Source organism: Anomaloglossus baeobatrachus, chromosome 9 (genome assembly GCF_048569485.1).
Source record: "Anomaloglossus baeobatrachus isolate aAnoBae1 chromosome 9, aAnoBae1.hap1, whole genome shotgun sequence".
Lineage (NCBI taxonomy): Eukaryota > Metazoa > Chordata > Amphibia > Anura > Aromobatidae > Anomaloglossus > Anomaloglossus baeobatrachus.
The window spans coordinates 228,580,419-228,600,418 of NC_134361.1; the positions used below are offsets into that span (position 1 = coordinate 228,580,419).

The following is a 20,000-nucleotide window of genomic DNA, read 5'->3' on the forward strand; positions in this document are numbered from 1 at the left end:
GTTGTAGTTTTCATCTACATGTTGGAGATCACAGCTCCCAGCCTGTGTGTGCTGGGCATGCTGGGAGTTGTAGTTTTCATCTACAGGTTGGAGATCACAGCTCCCAGCCTGTGTGTGCCGGGGCATGCTGGGAGTTGTAGTTTTCATCTACATGTTGGAGATCACAGCTCCCAGCCTGTGTGTGCCGGGGCATGCTGGGAGTTGTAGTTTTCATCTACATGTTGGAGATCACAGCTCCAGCCTGTGTGTGCCAGGGCATGCTGGGAGTTGTAGTTTTGGTATACAGGTTGGAGATCACAGCTCCCAGCCTGTGTGTGCCGGGGCATGCTGGGAGTTGTAGTTTTCATCTACAGGTTGGAGATCCAGCTCCCAGCCTGTGTGTGCCGGGGCATGCTGGGAGTTGTAGTTTTCATTATACAGGTTGGAGATCACAGCTCCCAGCCTGTGTGTGCCGGGGCATGCTGGGAGTTGTAGTTTTCATTATACAGGTTGGAGATCACAGCTCCGCAGGCCTGTGTGTGTGCCGGGGCATGCTGGGAGTTGTAGTTTTTATCTACAGGTTGGAGATCACAGCTCCCAGCCTGTGTGTGCTGGGGCATGCTGGGAGTTGTAGTTTTCATTATACAGGTTGGAGATCACAGCTCCCAGCCTGTGTGTGCTGGGGCATGCTGGGAGTTGTAGTTTTCATCTACATGTTGGAGATCACAGCTCCCAGCCTGTGTGTGCCGAGGCATGCTGGGAGTTGTTAGTTTTCATCTACAGGTTGGAGATCACAGCTCTCCAGCCTGTGTGTGCCAGGGCATGCTGGGAGTTGTAGTTTTCATCTACATGTTGGAGATCACAGCTTCCCAGCCTGTGTGTGCTGGGGCATGCTGGGGAGTTGTAGTTTTCATCTACAGGTTGGAGATCACAGCTCCAGCCTGTTGTGTGCCGGGGGCATTGCTGGGAGTTGTAGTTTTCATCTACATGTTGGAGATCACAGCTCCCAGCCTGTGTGTGCCGGGGCATGCTGGGAGTTGTAGTTTTCATCTACATGTTGGAGATCACAAGCTCCCAGCCTGTGTGTGCCAGGGCATGCTGGGAGTTGTAGTTTTGGTATACAGGTTGGAGATCACAGCTCCCAGCCTGTGTGTGCCGGGGCATGATGGGAGTTGTAGTTTTCATCTACAGGTTGAGATCCCAGCTCCCAGCCTGTGTGTGCCGGGGCATGCTGGGAGTTGTAGGTTTTCATCTACAGATTGAAGATCCCAGCTCCCAGCCTGTGTGTGCCGGGGCATGCTGGGAGTTGTAGTTTTTATCTACAGGTTGGAGATCACAGCTCCCAGCCTGTGTGTGCCGGGGCATGCTGGGAGTTGTAGTTTTCATTATACAGGTTGGAGATCACAGCTCCCAGCCTGTGTGTGCTGGGGCATGCTGGGAGTTGTAGTTTTCATTATACAGGTTGGAGATCACAGCTCCCAGCCTGTGTGTGCTGGGGCATGCTGGGAGTTGTAGTTTTCATCTACAGGTTGGAGATCACAGCTCCCAGCCTGTGTGTGCCGAGGCATGCTGGGAGTTGTAGTTTTCATCTACAGGTTGGAGATCACAGCTCCCAGCCTGTGTGTGCCAGGGCATGCTGGGAGTTGTAGTTTTCATCTACATGTTGGAGATCACAGCTCCCAGCCTGTGTGTGCCGGGGCATGCTGGGAGTTGTAGTTTTCATCTACATGTTGGAGATCACAGCTCCCAGCCTGTGTGTGCCAGGGCATGCTGGGAGTTGTAGTTTTGGTATACAGGTTGGAGATCACAGCTCCCAGCCTGTGTGTGCCGGGGCATGCTGGGAGTTGTAGTTTTCATTATACAGGTTGGAGATCCCAGCTCCCAGCCCTGTGTGTGCCGGGGCATGCTGGGAGTTGTAGTTTTCATCTACAGATTGAAGATCCCAGCTCCCAGCCTGTGTGTGCCGGGGCATGCTGGGAGTTGTAGTTTTCATTATACAGGTTGGAGATCCCAGCTCCCAGCCTGTGTGTGCCGGGCATGCTGGGAGTTGTAGTTTTCATCTACAGATTGAAGATCACAGCTCCCAGCCTGTGTGTGCCGGGGCATGCTGGGAGTTGTAGTTTTCATTATACAGGTTGGAGATCACAGCTCCCAGCCTGTGTGTGCCGGGGGCATGCTGGAGTTGTAGTTTTCATTATACAGGTTGGAGATCACAGCTCCAGCCTGTGTGTGCCGGGGCATGCTGGGAGTTGTAGTTTTCATTATACAGGTTGGAGATCACAGCTCCCAGCCTGTGTGTGCCGGGGCATGCTGGGAGTTGTAGTTTTCATTATACAGGTTGGAGATCACAGCTCCCAGCCTGTGTGTGCCGGGGCATGCTGGGAGTTGTAGTTTTCATCTACATGTTGGAGATCACAGCTCCCAGCCTGTGTGTGCCGGGGCATGCTGGGAGTTGTAGTTTTCATCTACATGTTGGAGATCACAGCTCCCAGCCTGTGTGTGCCGGGGCATGCTGGGAGTTGTAGTTTTCATTATACAGGTTGGAGATCACAGCTCCCAGCCTGTGTGTGCCGGGGCATGCTGGGAGTTGTAGTTCTCATCTGCAGGTTGGAGATCACAGCTCCCAGCCTGTGGTGTGCCGGGGGCATGCTGGGAGTTGTAGTTCTCATCTGCAGGTTGGAGATCACAGCTCCCAGCCTGTGGTGTGCCGGGGCATGCTGGGAGTTGTAGTTTTCATTATACAGGTTGGAGATCACAGCTCCCAGCCTGTGTGTGCCGGGGACATGCTGGGAGTTGTAGTTCTCATCTGCAGGTTTGGAGATCACAGCTCCCAGCCTGTGTGCGCCGGGGCATGCTGGGAGTTGTAGTTCTCATCTGCAGGTTGCAGATCACAGCTCCCAGTCTGCAGACAATGCTGGGAGTTGTAGTGTGAGTGCAGGTCCTGCAGTATAATCTGCTTCCTTTCGCCTTTCGCACTTCCCCCATGGTGACTCCCATCGCTGAGTGTCCCGTGGCTAGTCTTGTGCGCACATTGGGTTGTGACCTTGCGTCTTGTCATCTTCTTGGACTCGTGCTAATAAGGGGTCAATGAGCTTTTCTTCTTAAGTCTCGGTTGTTTCCTTGTATGACATTAACCCGTTGTTGTCCGCAGCCGTTTTGTAGCCTTACACTGGGCGCACATTGCCCTGATGTAACCCGGGCGGCACATGCTGGTGTCTGCTCTGCCATCAGCAGCGTCGTTCTCTCGCCCACTTACTCCCCCCGCGAGGGTGACGGCGGCGGTGCGTAGTTGGATGTCGCCCCAAGCGTGTGACTCATTAACACCCCGAGTGTGCATTGCACAACACTCGTCACACAACACAAAACCAAACTGAACTCTCACCTAGTTTTTGGAGAACTCGCTGAGTGCTGTCTGCAGCCCAAAAATAGGCCATCACTTCTGCTGAGACGTCGCATGTGGCCAATTAATAGCGCCCCCGCTACTGCGTCCCCGCTACTGCGTCCTGCAGCCTCGGCCTCCGCCATATCTGTGCCTGGCAAAGCTGAGTGACCGAGACGTCACAGCACAGGCCCGAGAGCTCCCCTCCGTCGTGTCGGTGGCGCCCGAGAGCTCCCCTCCGTCGTGTCTGTGCGGCCCGAGAGCTCCCCTCCCGTTGTGTCTGTGGCGGCCCGAGAGCTCCCTTCCGTTGTGTCTGTGGCGGCCCGAGAGCTCCCCTCCGTTGTGTCTGTGGCGGCCCGAGAGCTCCCTTCCGTTGTGTCTGTGGCGGCCCGAGAGCTCCCCTCCGTTGTGTCTGTGGCGGCCCGAGAGCTCCCCTCCGTCGTGTCGGTGGCGGCCCGAGAGCTCCCCTCCATCGTGTCGGTGGCGGCCCGAGAGCTCCCCTCCGTCATGTCTGACATCCATATGTGGAATATTAAGACAATCCTGGAAATCCGGCCTAACAGTAGGAAGTTACTTGAGCATCAAAGTGGAGAACATCAGCAAATTGAGAAGGGGGGTGTCCTAAAATGTGACCCCTAATAATTCTTGCCATACACCCCAATAGTATATAAAGGGTTTAAGTAAGGTGTGAGGAGGGCACAGGTCGGTGGAGATGTTGTGCCCATCCCGTCCATGGCTCACCGCCGCCCCGTCACTATGGAGAGGGGTTGTAAAGCGCAGGGTGAGGGCCATTCGCTCGTAAATCCAGAATTTGCTCCTCTGACACGACCAGACTTCATAGTAACGATCTCTGCAGCTGTGAAGGTCAATCCGCGTCTGCAGCAGATCTCCGCACCCGCCAGCGCTGGGAATGGGCTTATACTCGCCTGTCGCTATGACAATCACCGTAATTGTTCCCCGGCGTCTTCTCTCTTTCCTTATCCATTCACTTGTGGCTTTTCCTGGCATTTCACTGGTGGCATAGAAGTGTACTAGTGCGTGTATGCGCGTGCGTGTGCGCGCGGCGGCGTGCGTGTGTGTATATATGTGTGTGTGTGTGTGCGTGTGTGCGTGCGCCCATGAGGAGCAATTTATTTATTCTCCCCTCCATCCCAGCAAAGGGCGCACGAGGGGCTCCCCCCACTTTCTATCCATGGGTGACGAGGGGCTCACCTGTGAGGAGCGTCTGCTCCCTCTGTCTTAGCCAGGGTGGTAAGGAGTTTGTGAGGAACTTTACGCCCCACGTCGCCGGCGAGGGGTCCCCATAAAGCTTTCCTTCACATCCCAGGCAGGGTGATGAGGGGCCAGTAAGGATTTTTCCCAGCGAGGGGTCCCCAAGAAGCTTCCCCCCACATTCTGGGCAGAACGATGAGGCACCAGCAAGGAACTTTCCCCACACATCCTGGCAAGGGTCACCAAGAAGCTTTTCCCCCATATCCTGGCCAGGGCAGCGAGGGGCCAGCAAGAAGCTTTACCCCCCACATCCGAGCAAGGCTCCCCAAGAAGCCCCCCCCCACACCTGAGCGAGGGTCTCCAAGAAGCTTTCCTTCCCCACATCCAAACGAGGCTCCCCAAGAAGCTTCACCCCCCACACCAGAGCGAGGCTCCCCCCTCCCCCCCCCCACATCCGAGCGAGGCTCCCCAAGAAGCTTCCCCCCCCCACATCCGAGCGAGGGTCTCCAAGAAGCTTTTCCCCCCACATCCGAGCGAGGGCTCCCCAAGAAGCTTCCCCCCCACATCCGGGCTAGGGTCTCCAAAGAAACTTTCTCCCCCACATCCGAGCGAGGCTCCCCAAGAAGCTTCCCCCCTCATCCGAGCGAGGCTCCCCAAGAATCTCCCCCCCCCCCACATCCGAGCGAGGCTCCCCAAGAAGCTCACCCCCACCACTTCCGAGCAAGGCTCCCCAAGAAGCTTTCCCCCCAACATCCGAGCGAGGCTCCCAAGAAGCTTTCCCCCCCACATCCGAGCAAGGCTCCCCAAGAAGCTCCCCCCCCCACATCCGAGCAAGGCTGCCCAAGAATCCCCCCCCCCCCCACATCCGAGCAAGGCTCCCCAAGAAGCCACCCCCCCACCATCCGAGCGAGGCTCCTCCAAGAAGCTTTCCTCCCCACATCCGAGCGAGGCTCCCCAAGATGCTTCCCCCCCCCACATCCCAACGAGGGTCTCCAAGAAGCTTTCCCCCCACACCCGAGCGAGGCTCCCCAAGAAGCTTTCCCCCCCCACATCCGAGCGAGGCTCCCCAAGAAGCTTTCCCCCCACACCCGAGCGAGGCTCCCAAGAAGCTTTCCCCCCCCACATCCGAGCGAGGCTCTCCAACAAGCTTTCCTCCCCACATGCCGAGCGAGGCTCCCAAGAAGCTTTCCCCCCCACATCCGAGCGAGGCTCTCCAAGAAGCTTTCCTCCCCCACATCCGAGCGAGGCTCTCCAAGAAGCTTTCCTCCCTACATCCGAGCGAGGCTCCCCAAGAAGCTTTCCCCCCCCACATCCGAGCGAGGCTCCCCAAGAAGCTTTCCCCCCCCACACCCGAGCGAGAGCTCCCCAAGAAGCTTTCCTCCCCACATTCCGAGCGAAGCTTTCCCCCCACACCCGAGCGAGGCTCCCCAAGGAAGCTTTCCTCCCCACATCTGAGCGAGGCTCCCCAAGAAGCTTTCCTCCCCACATCCCAGCGAGGGGTCTCCAGGAAGCTTTCCCCCCACACCCGAGCGAGGGTCCCCAAGAAGCTTCCCCCCCCCACAACCCGGAGCGAGGCTCCCCAAGAAGCTTTCCTCCCCCACATCTGAGCGAGGGCTCCCCAAGAAGCTTCCCCCCCCCACATCCCAGCGAGGCTCCCCAAGAAGCTTCCCCCCCCCACATCCCAGCGAGGCTCCCCAAGAAGCTTCCCCCCCCACATCCCAGCGAGGGTCTCCAGGAAGCTTTTCCTCCCACATTCCAAGCAAGGTGGCAAGGGTCTATCAAGAAGCTTGTCTCCCCTACCTTTGGCCAAAGTGGCGAGGGGCCGGTGGAATAACTCCAAACCCCCCCCCCCCCACGTCCCAGCGAGGGTCCCGAAGAAGTTTTCCCCCCCATTTCCTGGTCAGGGCAGTGGGGGCCAGTTGAGAGCTTTCCCCCAAAACCCGATGAGGGTCCCCAAGAGGTTTTCCCGCCAAGTCTTGGTGACTTGTCCATAGCAGCCAATCAGATTCCTGCTTTCATTGTGCCAGAATAAGTTTTAGAATATCAGTGATCTGATTGGTCCTTTTAATGTATAGGGCCCTCATTAGTAGATGTGCGCATGCTCGGTGCTCCCTTCAATCAGCTTTATTTATAAGAACAGATGTTGACAATTGCATGGATCTTACAGAATGACCTGTGTTCTAGGCTCTTGTTACTTGGTCCATGTTTCTGTATGGCGGTATTATTGTGCATGGAATACTACACGTGGAGTGATTATATCCGCCCTGACACACGGGATTGGTGTCTGACATGCTCTTTGCACCCTTCCCAGACCTGCCCCGGTGCCGAGCGATGATAACGGTCAGTATAAAAGCAGATCGGGGCCGGTGTTGACTGTGATCACCTTTGCGTTGCAGGAAGATGCTGCGCCTGGCGTCCTGCTCGTCCCTGCTGCTGCTGCTCAAAGCCGTGGTCGGGCTGCCCTGGTTCCAGTCCATCGGCGCCGTCCTTGTTTTCTACCTGGGCTCCGGAGGATGGAAGTTTATGAAGGTTTTCTACAAAACCATCGGTCGCGATGTGAGGTAAGAGAAGGCAAAATAATGTGCACGATCTATCTGCGACTTTCTACTATTGTTTTCTGTTATCAGCCACTTCAGATGCTGGTGGCATATTGCTAGTGTGATCGGTGAGCGTCTGTCTTCTTTAACCTCACCCATCCAAACGGAGTATGAAGAGTTTGCAGCGCTGGTGTACCCTCCTGGATAACGGGGGAAAAAAACACATATCTGACATTTGTGTTTTTACGGCCTACACCATATGGTAAAAATGACCTGGCAAATAGTGTTATCCTCCGCAGTATGATTGCGGCGATACCAAACATGGCCAGGTTTTTAAATTATTTTATTGGTAAAAAAAAAAAAATTAAAGTGTGATTTTTTTTTAAAAAAAAAAAAAAAAAAAGGTAAAATATGCAATAATTAGAAAAAAAACTACATCAAAAATTTGTAAAATAAAATATAATTTATTTTTTTTTTTACTATTTTATATATTTTTTTACTATGTGTTATATATATATATATATATATATATATATATATATATATATATATATATATATATAATATATATATATATATATATACATACATTTTATATATTATTTTTTTTTAGGGTTCTGTCAGCATTTTCCGAGATTCGTAACATTTTCATTTTTCTGCCCATAGAGCTATAAAGCGTCTACTATATTGGGGTGCGAGACTACGCTTTTATTGTTTACATTTTGGGATAAATATATAGTTTTGATTGATTGATTGTCACAGCATTTTTTTTGTAGTATTGCAGCAAATGTTTTTCTTTTTGTTTTTGTTTTTCATTTTGACTTTTTACTGTATTTTAGTCCCAAATGGAGGACTATAATCTGTGATCGTTTGATCACTTCCCCAACCCCAGCGCTGGTACTATCCCTCCCTGGGTCCAGTGCTGCCTCACCCTGCTGCCGCCGCCACTGTCTTGGTATTTTGGCTGCCTCGGTGATGTCTTATCACCACTGCAGCCAATCGCTGTGTCATGGTAGACAACACAAGCTGCTGTGTTCAGCAATTGGCTGCAGCGGTGATGTCCTATTACCACTATAACAAATTGCTGTGTCATGGTAGATGACACAAGCTGTATGATTTCAGCGATGGGACATCACCGCTGCAGACAATCACCACTGCAGCCAATTGCTGTGTCATGGTAGACAACAGAAGCTGCATGATTTTAGCGATTGGCTGCAGCGGTGATGTCCTATTACCACTATAACCAGCTGCTGTGTTCAGTGATAGGATATCACCGCTGCAGCCAATCGCTTTATCATGATAGACCGTACAAGCTGCTGTGTTCAGCGATTGGCTGCAGCGGTGATGTGTGCTGTAGAGACCTAAGTAGTGGGAGAGGGTGGAGTACTTTCCTGAAAGTGGAAAAACCCATTTAAAGGGACTGTCCGCCGTGCACCGCCTGTCCGTATGCCTCGTTCGCGGGCAGGGAGCCATATCGAACTGTGGCCGGATCAGGAACATTTGATCTAATAGATCCAGTTTAGATTTAACCTCTTCTACACCGGGGTGATATACCGCTCTTAAAGGGGTTGTTCTCGGTCTTCTACACCGGGGTGATATACCGCTCTTAAAGGGGTTGTTCTCGGACTACACAAGACGTCTTCATGTGTGCTGGTAAGTTACCATTCAGGGCTATGGGAAAGTTTGGTGGAAATCTTACCCACTTGATGGCAAATGACAAGAAAAACCTTGGGCGATCAGCGATTATGGCCGGATAATCGGACAAGCGTTCCATTGTGTCCGCGCATGTGAGGCCTTTCTGTACCGGGCTGAATCCTAATGTGTCATCCATAACACTCCGGATCCTCCGGACAAAGTCCTCCTTCTTCCCAGCACTTAGAGCGTTCTGTGTCTTTCCACCACGACGTGATGCCGCCCCTGTGCTAACAGTGGTCGTATTCCTCCGGGCATCACATTACTGCCCACACGTGCTGTCAGCGCCGCCATTGTCCTCCGGGGTCGGGTGTGTGACGCTGCAAGAAACTAATGTTTCCTTTACTCTGGAAAAGGTTTAAAAAGCATTTCACGCCTTAACCCCTTCACGACATGACGTTTGTGTATTATGGCGTCACAATGCACGGCAGATGATGGCTCATTTAATCAGCCATCATCTGCCTTTTTACAGATCCGCTCCCCTGCGGCTGTTAACCAGGTGAAGCGCATTATTCCTCCTGCCCATCAGTGCGCCCATGACGTGATTAAGGGGTGCTGATGGGTAATTTTGACAGCCGGGGGGTCTGCTGATGACCCCATACCTGTCATTATGTCTGTGAAAGCCTCAAGTAGCCAGCGTTCATAGATCATGATTTCTGCAATACACAGCAGTGCTGATACACTACTGTGTATAGCTCAAATGATCGCAGAGAGAATATTAAATACTAATTAAATACTATTAAATATTAAATAAAGAGAATATTAAATACCATTAAAAAAAAATGAAAAGGTGAAATAAAAGTTCAAATCACCCCCCCCCTTTAAAATAAAGTAAAAAATACAAATACTTGGTATCGCTGTATTTGTACAAGTCCGAGCTATCAAAATATAGAATACCGTATTTTCCGAATTGTAAGACAGTCTTTTTCCACCAAAACTGGAGGTAAAATGGGGGTGTGCCTTACAAAACGGATATGGCTTACCGGGGCAGCAGTGGGGGAGCGGGGTCTAGGATGGGCTTGGGGTGTTGCAGCGGGGCCAATGATCTGCAGGGGTGTAACTGCATTGGAGTGACTCAGGAGGGGTCGCACGACAGCGCGTCTCTGCGGCGGGTGCCATTGATCTGACTGCAGGCTCCATTGATTCGCCCACAGTTGACGCAATGGACTTCAACAAAATGGCCGCGGAGTCCTATCTGCACAAGCGCCGCCTCCGCGGCCATTTTTCTTGAAGCCCATCACGTCAACTGTGGGCGATTCAATGGAGCTCGTAGTCAGGTCAATAGAACCCACCGTCCTATCACCCCCACAGCCCGCCGACAGATCAATGGTGCCCGCAGTATCGACGACTCTCCTGAGCCCGCAGCATCGCCCTGTGACCTTCCTGAGACGCTCCACCACCGCCGCTCCCCCTGGTGGGCATTAGTATTAAGACACACTAGCATTATAAGACGGACCCTTATTTTATTTAACATTAGAAATTATTTTTTCCTATTTTCCTCCTCTAAATTTGGGGTGAGTCTTATAATCCGGTGCGTCTTATAAAACGAAAAATACGGTAAATGAATCTGATCCGTAAACGGCGGAACAATAAAAAGTGCATCGCATCATACTGTGAATGGTGTCAATCAAAAGTACAACTCGTCCCGCAAAAAAAAGCCCTCAAATGGCTATGTGGTCAAAAAAGTTATGGCTCTTGGAATAAGAGGAAGGGAAAAAAAAAGGGAAATCGCCCAGACGTGAAGGGGTTAAAAATGAATTAGAAAAGTTGGCGCCCAGTTCCCCGACTGGCGCATTGTTATGCAGGTGTGTTCCCTTACCAAGGTAAAGTAGACTGTGGGTAAATTTGGGAGGCGAACACACCCGGCACATGTTCCTGCACGTGCTCAATGGGGAGAGGAGGATAAGCCGCCGCCGGAGGGAGTCCATCATCCTCCACCACCCAGCCCTGATCTTGGGCGTCCGGAGCCACCTTCTCGGAATTATTGGGGGGGTCCCAACCGCAGAATGCTTTTTAATATAAAGGAGTTTTGAAAAAAAAAAACCCTTTAAACTCTTAAATGCCCGATCCTTTTTTTTTTTTTTTTATACCAAGAGCATTGAACCTTTTTGGAGAAGGTAAGGGACACCTGGATTATTTTGAGGTGTGCGGTTCTCAGGCATATTTGCACTTCAGGGGGTCCGGACAGCGGAGTGATGCCCCCTAATCGGAAGCTTTCCTACCCCGTCCCGTACATATGCGGCCTGCCTAATGATGCGGCTTATCACGAGTGCCACCCTTTGTACCCGCAGTAATTGTAGCTGTTGTGTTCTTCGGCCTTGAACTTGATTTTCCAGCGTAGATTTGAGAGTTGCAAGATAAGCCCCGGACTCTGCCCCCTGCCCGGGACACTCTTACCCCGTTCCTAATCCTTTTTGCTTTTATAGTTGTCATTTTGCAAGGTAACCTTTACTACATCTGGATCAACGCCAGTCAGGAGGCCAGGGGACGGTTTGCTATATCTGTTGTTTCCATCTGGAGCCGTCTCCATCCTCATATTTGTAGTCCTCCCATTTGAAGTGACGACTGCAGCTTCCATCAGGAGCAGTCTCCATCCTCATATTTGTAGTCCTCCCATTTGAAGTGACGACGGCAGCTTCCATCAGGAGCCCTCTCCATCCTCATGTTTGTAGTCCTCCGATTTGAAGTGACAATGGCAGCTGCCGTTAGGAGCTGTCTCCATTCTCATATTTGTAGTCCTCCCATTTGAAGTGACCACAGCAGCTTCCATCAGGAGCCGTCTCCATTCCCATATTTTTAGTCCTCCGATTTTGAAGTGACGACGGCAGCTTCCATCAGGAGCCATCTCCATCATCATCATGTTTAGTCCTCCGATTTTGAAGTGACAACAGCAGCTTCCATCAGGAGCCGTCTCCATCCTCATATTTGTAGTCCTCCCATTTCAAGTGACAACGGCAGCTTCCATCAGGAGCCATCTCCATCCTCCTATTTTTAGTCCTCCAATTTGAAGTGACGGCGGCAGCTTCCATCAGGAGCCATCTCCATCCTCATATTTGTAGTCCTCCCATTTGAAGTGACGATGGCAGCTTCCATCAGGAGCCGTCTCCATCCTCATATTTGTAGTCCTCCCATTTGCAGTAATGACGGCAGCTTCCATCAGGAGCCGTCTCCATCCTCATATTTGTAGTCCTCCCATTTGCAGTAATGACGGCAGCTTCCATCAGGAGCCATCTCCATCCTCATATTCGTAGTCCTCCGATTTGCAGTAATGACGGCAGCTTCCATCAGGAGTATTTCAGGAGAGTCTTATCTCTGTCTCTCGTTGTTTTTCCTCTTCTCTTTCTGCATAATTAAAGAGGAAACTAGATGACAATTCCGCTGGGAGTTGTAGTCCCCCCGTCTCCACTAATGGATATTACTAGGGAGCAGCAGATTAGAATTGTAGATTTACCGGGGACAATAATGGAGCCGCTCAGTACGTCTCATCCCAGCAGCTGTGAAACTACAACTCCCAGCATGCCCTTGTTGTGCTACTGCCAGGGAGCTGCATTGGAAAGTACTGGCATTTAAAGGGGTAGTCCACCTTTTTGTGGATATTTTTTTTTTCTCCTTTGCATATACTTTCGGCTGAACGTCATTAGACATTTTGCTGTTACCGGCTCCTTGGCTCTCTCATATTAATCTGAGAAGAAGTCAGAAGAAGACGGGAAAGAGTCACAGCCTCTCCATCTGGACCATCGGAGCAAGCTCGCTGATGGATTCCCAGTTAACTCTTTCTGCAGCCGGCTATAGACAGCGCAGCACAGAGAATGCTGCAATGTCTTTAATGAAAGCTAATTTATTTTTGTTTGTGTAACAAAGGAAAAAAAAATGTTCCTCAAAGGAGGGCAACCACTCATGGCAGGGATATAATGAGTTAATTGGAGCAACCATGTCCATCTTAGTAGAGAATCCCCTCTCTATGTCCTGGTGCAGTGTGTGGAGGTAAGCGACTTACACGCTCAGTGGGAATAGGGGAAGCGTCTTTGCTGACATATCCTCTCTTCTGAAAACAAAGGATCGGGCATATTAAAACTCAGCATGCCCAATCCTTTTTCTTCTCTTCGCATTCGTCAGGGATGGTTGTCTGTCTGATCCCTCCAAGTTGTCAGTTTCAGCCACCCTTCCTCTTATGTCTGTGGTCATCTCTCCTGGTGGCTTCTCTCCTTAAAAATAAAGGATCAGGCATGTTAAAATTCAGCCTGCCCGATCCTTGTTTGTTTTTTTTTCTTCCCGTCTGTCAGGGACGGGTGGCTTCCAATCCCACCCAAGTCGTCAGTTTCAGTCGCCTTTCCTCTTATGTTTATGGCTACCTAAAAGCTGAATAGAAAGGCCTGACATATGTTGTTATATGCAGCACCGTCCCATGTTGTGCATGAAGGCTACATAATGGTATATGGGGGCAGCATAATGGTATGGTATATGGGGGCTGCATGATACTGTATGGGGGCTGCATGATACTGTATGAGGGCTACATAATGGTATATGGTGACACATAATGGTATATGGGGGCGCATAATGGTATATGGGGGCTGCATGATGGTATATAGGGGCTGCATAATGGTATATGGGGGCTGCATAAAGGTTATATGGGGGCTGCATAAAGGTTATATGGGGGCTGCATAAAGGTTATATGGGGGCTGCATAAAGGTTATATGGGGGCTGCATAAAGGTTATATGGGGGCTGCATAAAGGTTATATGGGGGCTGCATAATGGTATATGGGGGCTGCATAATGGTATATGGGGGCTGCATAATGGTATATGGTGGCTGCATAATGGTATATGGGGGCTGCATAATGGTATATGGGGGCTGCATAATGGTATATGGGGGCTGCATAATGGTATATGGGGGCTGCATAATGGTATATGGGGGCTGCATAATGGTATATGGGGGCTGCATAATGGTATATGGGGGCTGCATGATGATGTATGGGGGCTGCATAATGGTACATGGGGGCTTCATGATACTATATGGAGGACTGGGGGTGCATTAAACTATATGCCGGACTATGGGGAGTGTATTATAATATATAGAGGACTATGGGGGTGCATTACAATATATGGAGTATACAGAGCCCCATAGTTTGGATCGTTGGGAGATCCCAGTGCTCAGACCCCTAGCGATCAGGAAGCTGCCCCCTACAGCATGGGTAGAGGATATCCTGCTACTTTTAGTTCTGTGCCTTTCCATTCTTTGTGGTGGCGATCTCTATAGGAAAGTGCCAGTGCCTTTATATACACTTCTGGCATCCGTCAGGCCCATAGGGATCAATGGATCCATTGTACTTCTGATATTTTTCCTGGTATCACCTTCATTAACTTATGGGGTGTTTTTTTTTGTTTTTGCAGGGGTGCGATTACGCTCGTCCGGGTGAAGCTGCAAGTGAAAAAGCACCTGCGGGAGAAGAACACCGTCCCCGTCATATTTAAGGAATGCGTGAAACGGCACCCCGACAAGACGGCGCTGATCTTCGAGGGCACCGGCGCCACGTGGACGTTTCGGGAGCTGGATGAGTTCTCCAATGCGGTGGCCAACTTCCTGTACGCCGAAGGTTTCCGCAGCGGGGACGTGATCGCGCTCTTCATGGAGAACTGCAACGAGTACGTCGGCTTTTGGCTCGGGATGGCCAAGATCGGGGTGGAGGCCGCTCTCATCAACTTCAACCTGCGTCTGGACGCCCTGGAGCATTGCTTCAGCGTCTCCAACTCCAAGGCGGTGATCTTTGGCCAGGAGATGTCACAAGGTGAGGACTGTGAGCGAGATGATCGGCACCGGTTCCTCTGCGTCACTGCCGTTACCTCTGCGTCACTGCCATTACCTCTGCGTTGCTGCCATTACCTCTGCGTCGCTGCCGTTACCTCTGCGTCACTGCAGTTACCTCTGCGTCGCTGCCATTACCTCTGCGTCGCTGCCATTACCTCTGCGTTGCTGCCATTACCTCTGCGTCACTGCCGTTACCTCTGCGTTGCTGCCATTACCTCTGCGTCGCTGCCGTTACCTCTGCGTCACTGCCGTTACCTCTGCGTTGCTGCCATTACCTCTGCGTCGCTGCCATTACCTCTGCGTCACTGCCGTTACCTCTGCGTTGCTGCCATTACCTCTGCGTCGCTGCCGTTACCTCTGCGTCACTGCCGTTACCTCTGCGTTGCTGCCATTACCTCTGCGTCACTGCCGTTACCTCTGCGTCACTGCCATTACCTCTGCGTCGCTGCCGTTACCTCTGCGTCGCTGCCATTACCTCTGCGTCACTGCCGTTACCTCTGCGTCGCTGCCATTACCTCTGCGTCGCTGCCATTACCTCTGCGTCGCTGCCATTACCTCTGCGTCGCTGCCATTACCTCTGCGTCGCTGCCATTACCTCTGCGTCGCTGCCATTACCTCTGCGTCGCTGCCATTACCTCTGCGTCGCTGCCATCTCTGAACTATATTATGTGTCTTAGAGAAAACGACAAAAGTGAGTTTCTTCGGCGCTCCATTGGGAGACCCAGACGATTGGGTGTATAGCGGTGTATAGCTACTGCCTCCGGAGGCCACACAAAGCAATTACACTAAAAAGTGTAAGGCCCCTCCCCTTCTGGCTATACACCCCCAGTGGGATCACTGGCTCACCAGTTTTCTGCTTTGTGCGAAGGAGGTCAGACATCCACGCATAGCTCCACTGTTTAGTCAGCAGTAGCTGCTGACTATATCGGATGGAAGAAAAGAGGGCCCATATAGGGCCCCCAGCATGCTCCCTTCTCACCCCACTTGCGGTTTGTAAGGTTGAGGTACCCATTGCGGGTACGGAGGCTGGAGCCCACATGCTGTTTTCCTTCCCCATCCCCCTGAGGGGCTCTGAGGAAGTGGGATCTTACCGGCCACCAAGCCCTGAGGCCGGGCTCCATCCACAGACCCATAGAACCTGCTGGATGTGGAGCGGGAGTGCCGTTCAGGGACAAGGCCCTGCAACGTTCAGGTACTCTGTGTCCCCGTATGGCAGGCCACGCACACCCCAGGCTTGCTGGGTGTGCTAGTGCGCCGGGGACTGTAGCGCTGTGCGCTGGGCTTATAGTCCCCCGCAGATTACTGGGGGACTTTATGTGTGTGGATCGCCGCGCCGACCGCCCCTGGAGCGGCGGCGCAGCTGCGACTTGTAGTGCGCCGGGGACGCGCCGACCGCGCTTTTACGGCGGCGGCGCTTCTAACTTTAGTTCCCGGTTTTTCTGCGGCCTAGCTCCGCTTCGTTAACGCCCCCCACCCTGTCAATCAGGGTAGGGGAGAGACGTTGTTCAATCGGCAGCGCCGAGGGCTGGAGCACGATTTACATGCTCCAGCCCTCTCACTGAGCACAGTAGGACACAGGCTTCGCGCTTTTTCTCTGTGCACGCCCTAGGCCCGCCCCCAGGCTTGCAGCTCCCCAGGACGCCGGCAGCCATTATACACATGCAGTCTGGCTGGAGAACGGACACAGGCTCTGGGGGACCCAGGCTAGGGGTTTCTGGCGACCACACACCCGCGCTAAGCGGGCGGTAAGCAGCACATACGTGCGGCCCCACTAGTGCCACAGTGTTATATTTGTGTACTGTTTTTCGCTGTACCAGATATATTTATATATTTATATATACTGCACTGTTCGGTCGCTTCTTGGCTGTATACCCTATATTACTCTGGGGAGACAACAACATGTCATCCACAAAACGCAAGGGTGCCAAGGCACGGGCTGCTTACACTGCTTGTACAGCATGTGGGGCTAATCTACCAGCAGGCTCCAACGACTCTCATTGTGTGCAATGTTCAGTCCCAGTGGCACTTCGTCAGCCAGAGCCTATGGTGGTGGTAGCCCAGGCAGAGTCGCCTGCGACCCCTGCCCCGGTGACGGGGTCAGAATTTGCAGTTTTTGCTGATAAAATGTCTGTGACTATGGCAAAAATCCTGGAGACCTTGCAGGCCAGGCCAGTTGCTCAGACCATGGACACCGCTGTGTCTATGTTCCCCGGCCCCCCTCAGCTGGAATTAATCCGTAATTCAAGGGGGTCCCAGGCATCACAGGCTGAGGGCTCTGACTCCGATGACAGTCCCAGGCCGCCTAAGCGAGCTCGCTGGGAGAGACCCTCCACGTCATCACGCGGGTCAGGGTCTCAGCGAGAAGGGTCTCTATATGATGAGACAGAGGTGGGTGATCAGGAGTCTGGTCCTGACACCGCACTCAATTTGGATACGCCAGATGGTGACGCCATGGTAAATGACCTTATAGCGGCCATCAATAGGCTGTTGGATATTTCTCCCCCAGCCCCTTCAGCAGAGGAGGCAGCTGCCCAGCAGGAGAAATTCCATTTCCTGTATCCCAAGCGTAAATTGAGCACCTTTCTGGACCACTCTGACTTCAGAGAATCCATCCAGAAACACAATACTTTTCCGGACAAGCGTTTTTCTAAACGCCTTAAGGATACACGTTATCCTTTTCCCCCTGACGTGGTCAAACGCTGGACCCAGTGTCCAAAGGTGGACCCCCCAATCTCCAGGCTTGCAGCTAGATCCATAGTTGCAGTGGAGGATGGGGCTTCACTTAAAGATGCCAATGACAGACAGATGGACCTTTGGTTGAAATCTGTCTATGAAGCTATCGGCGCGTCGTTTGCTCCAGCATTCGCGGCCGTGTGGGCGCTCCAAGCTATTTCAGCTGGTCTGGCACAGGTGGACTCTATCATACGTCCAGCAGTGCCGCAAGTGGCGTCCCTAACTACACAAATGTCTGCGTTTGCGACCTACGCTATTAATGCGGTACTGGACTCTACGAGCCGTACCTCAATGGCATCCGCCAACTCTGTAGTTTTGCGCAGAGCCTTGTGGTTAAAGGAATGGAAAGCAGATTCTGCTTCTAAAAAATGTTTAACCAGCTTGCCATTATCTGGAGACAGACTGTTTGGTGAGCAAGAAAGCAACCGGAGGTACCGCTTCCAAGGCGGCTGCCTCATGACTTTCGGCCGCCTCCCTCCGCATCCTCGGTCGGTGGCAGGCTCTCCCGCTTTTGCGACATTTGGCTGCCACAGGTCAAAGACCGGTGGGTAACAGACATTTTGTCTCACGGGTGCAGGATAGAGTTCAGTTCTCGTCCTCCGCCTCGGTTCTTCAGAACTTCCCCACATCCCGACCGAGCAGATGCCCTTCTGCAGGCGGTGAATTCTCTAAGAGCAGAAGGAGTGGTGGTCCCTGTTCCTCTTCAGGAACGAGGTCAAGGTTTTCACTCCAATCTCTTTGTGGTGCCAAAAAAGGACGGCTCATTCCGTCCTGTTCTGGACCTAAAGCTGCTCAACAAGCATGTGAACGCCAGGCGGTTCCGGATGGAATCCCTCCGCTCAGTCATTGCCTCAATGTCTCAAGGAGATTTCCTAGCATCAATAGACATCAAAGATGCTTATCTCCACGTGCCGATTGCTACAGAGCACCAACGCTTTCTACGCTTCGTGATGGGAGACGACCATCTTCAGTTCGTAGCTCTGCCATTTCGTCTGGCGACAGCCCCACGGGTGTTCACCAAGATCATGGCGGCAGTGGTAGCAGTCTTGCACTCTCAGGGACACTCTGTGATCCCTTACTTAGACGATCTACTGGTCAAGGCACCCTCTCAAGAGGCATGCCAACTCAGCTTGACTGTTGCACTGGAGACTCTCCAGACGTTCGGGTGGATCATCAACTTCTCAAAGTCAAATCTGTCACCGACCCAATTACTAACGTATCTTGGCATGGAGTTTCATACTCTCTCAGCGATAGTGAAGCTTCCGCTGGACAAGCAGCGGTCTCTACAGACTGGGGTGCAGGCTCTCCTTCAAAGTCAGTCGCACTCCTTAAGACGCCTCATGCACTTCCTCGGGAAGATGGTGGCGGCAATAGAGGCGGTTCCGTTTGCGCAGTTTCATCTGCGCCCACTTCAATGGGACATTCTCCGCCAATGGGACGGGAAGTCAACATCCCTGGACAGGAAAGTCTCCCTTTCCCAGACGGCCAAGGACTCTCTGCAGTGGTGGCTTCTTCCCACCTCATTATCACAGGGAAGATCCTTCCTACCACCGTCTTGGGCGGTGGTCACGACATACGCGAGTCTGTCAGGGTGGGGAGCAGTTTTTCTCCACCACAGGGCTCAGGGTATGTGGACTCAGCAGGAGTCCACCCTTCAGATCAATGTTCTGGAAATCAGAGCAGTGTATCTTGCCCTACTAGCCTTCCAGCAGTGGCTGGAAGGAAGGCAGATCCGAATTCAGTCGGACAACTCCACAGCAGTGGCATACATCAACCACCAAGGGGGGACACGCAGTCGGCAAGCCTTCCAGGAAATCCGGCGGATTCTGATGTGGGTGGAAGCCACGGCCTCCACCATATCCGCAGTTCACATCCCCGGCGTAGAAAACTGGGAAGCAGACTTCCTCAGTCGCCAGGGCATGGACGCAGGGGAATGGTCCCTTCACCCAGACGTGCTTCAGGAAATCTGTCGCCGATGGGGAAGGCCGGACGTCGACCTAATGGCGTCCCGGCACAACAACAAGGTCCCAGCCTTCATGGCACGGTCTCGCGATCAAAGAGCGCTGGCGGCAGACGCCTTAGTGCAAGATTGGTCGCAGTTCCGGCTCCCTTATGTGTTTCCACCTCTGGCACTCTTGCCCAGAGTGCTACGCAAGATCAGATCCGATTGCAGCCGCGTCATACTCGTCGCCCCAGACTGGCCGAGGAGGGCGTGGTATCCGGATCTGTGGCAGCTCACGGTCGGCCAACCGTGGGCACTACCAGACCGACCAGACTTACTGTCCCAAGGGCCGTTTTTCCATCGGAATTCTGCGGCCCTGAACCTGACTGTGTGGCCATTGAGTCCTGGATCCTAGCGTCTTCAGGATTATCCCAAGGGGTCGTTGCCACCATGAGACAGGCTAGGAAGCCCACGTCCGCTAAGATCTACCACAGAACGTGGAGGATATTCTTATCCTGGTGCTCTGCTCAGGGAGTGTCTCCCTGGCCATTTGCATGGCCTACCTTTCTTTCTTTCCTGCAATCTGGGTTAGAAAAAGGTTTGTCGCTCGGCTCCCTTAAAGGTCAGGTCTCGGCGCTATCCGTTTTTTTTTCAGAGGCGTTTGGCACGCCTTCCTAAGGTGCGCACGTTCCTACAGGGGGTTTGCCATATCGTACCCCCGT

At 52.5% G+C, this 20,000-nt stretch overlaps 1 protein-coding gene across 1 annotated transcript in view; it reads left to right on the plus strand.

Moving 5' to 3' along the window:
* Positions 1 to 20,000, plus strand: part of SLC27A4 (solute carrier family 27 member 4) — a 39,456-nt gene that overhangs the window by 7,224 nt on the left and 12,232 nt on the right. Inside the window, exons 2-3 of the mRNA XM_075323013.1 lie at positions 6,967 to 7,131; positions 14,189 to 14,583. Of these exons, the coding sequence (XP_075179128.1) occupies positions 6,971 to 7,131; positions 14,189 to 14,583 (556 nt within the window). The 5' untranslated portion in view covers positions 6,967 to 6,970. The remainder of the gene's footprint in view (positions 1 to 6,966; positions 7,132 to 14,188; positions 14,584 to 20,000) is intronic.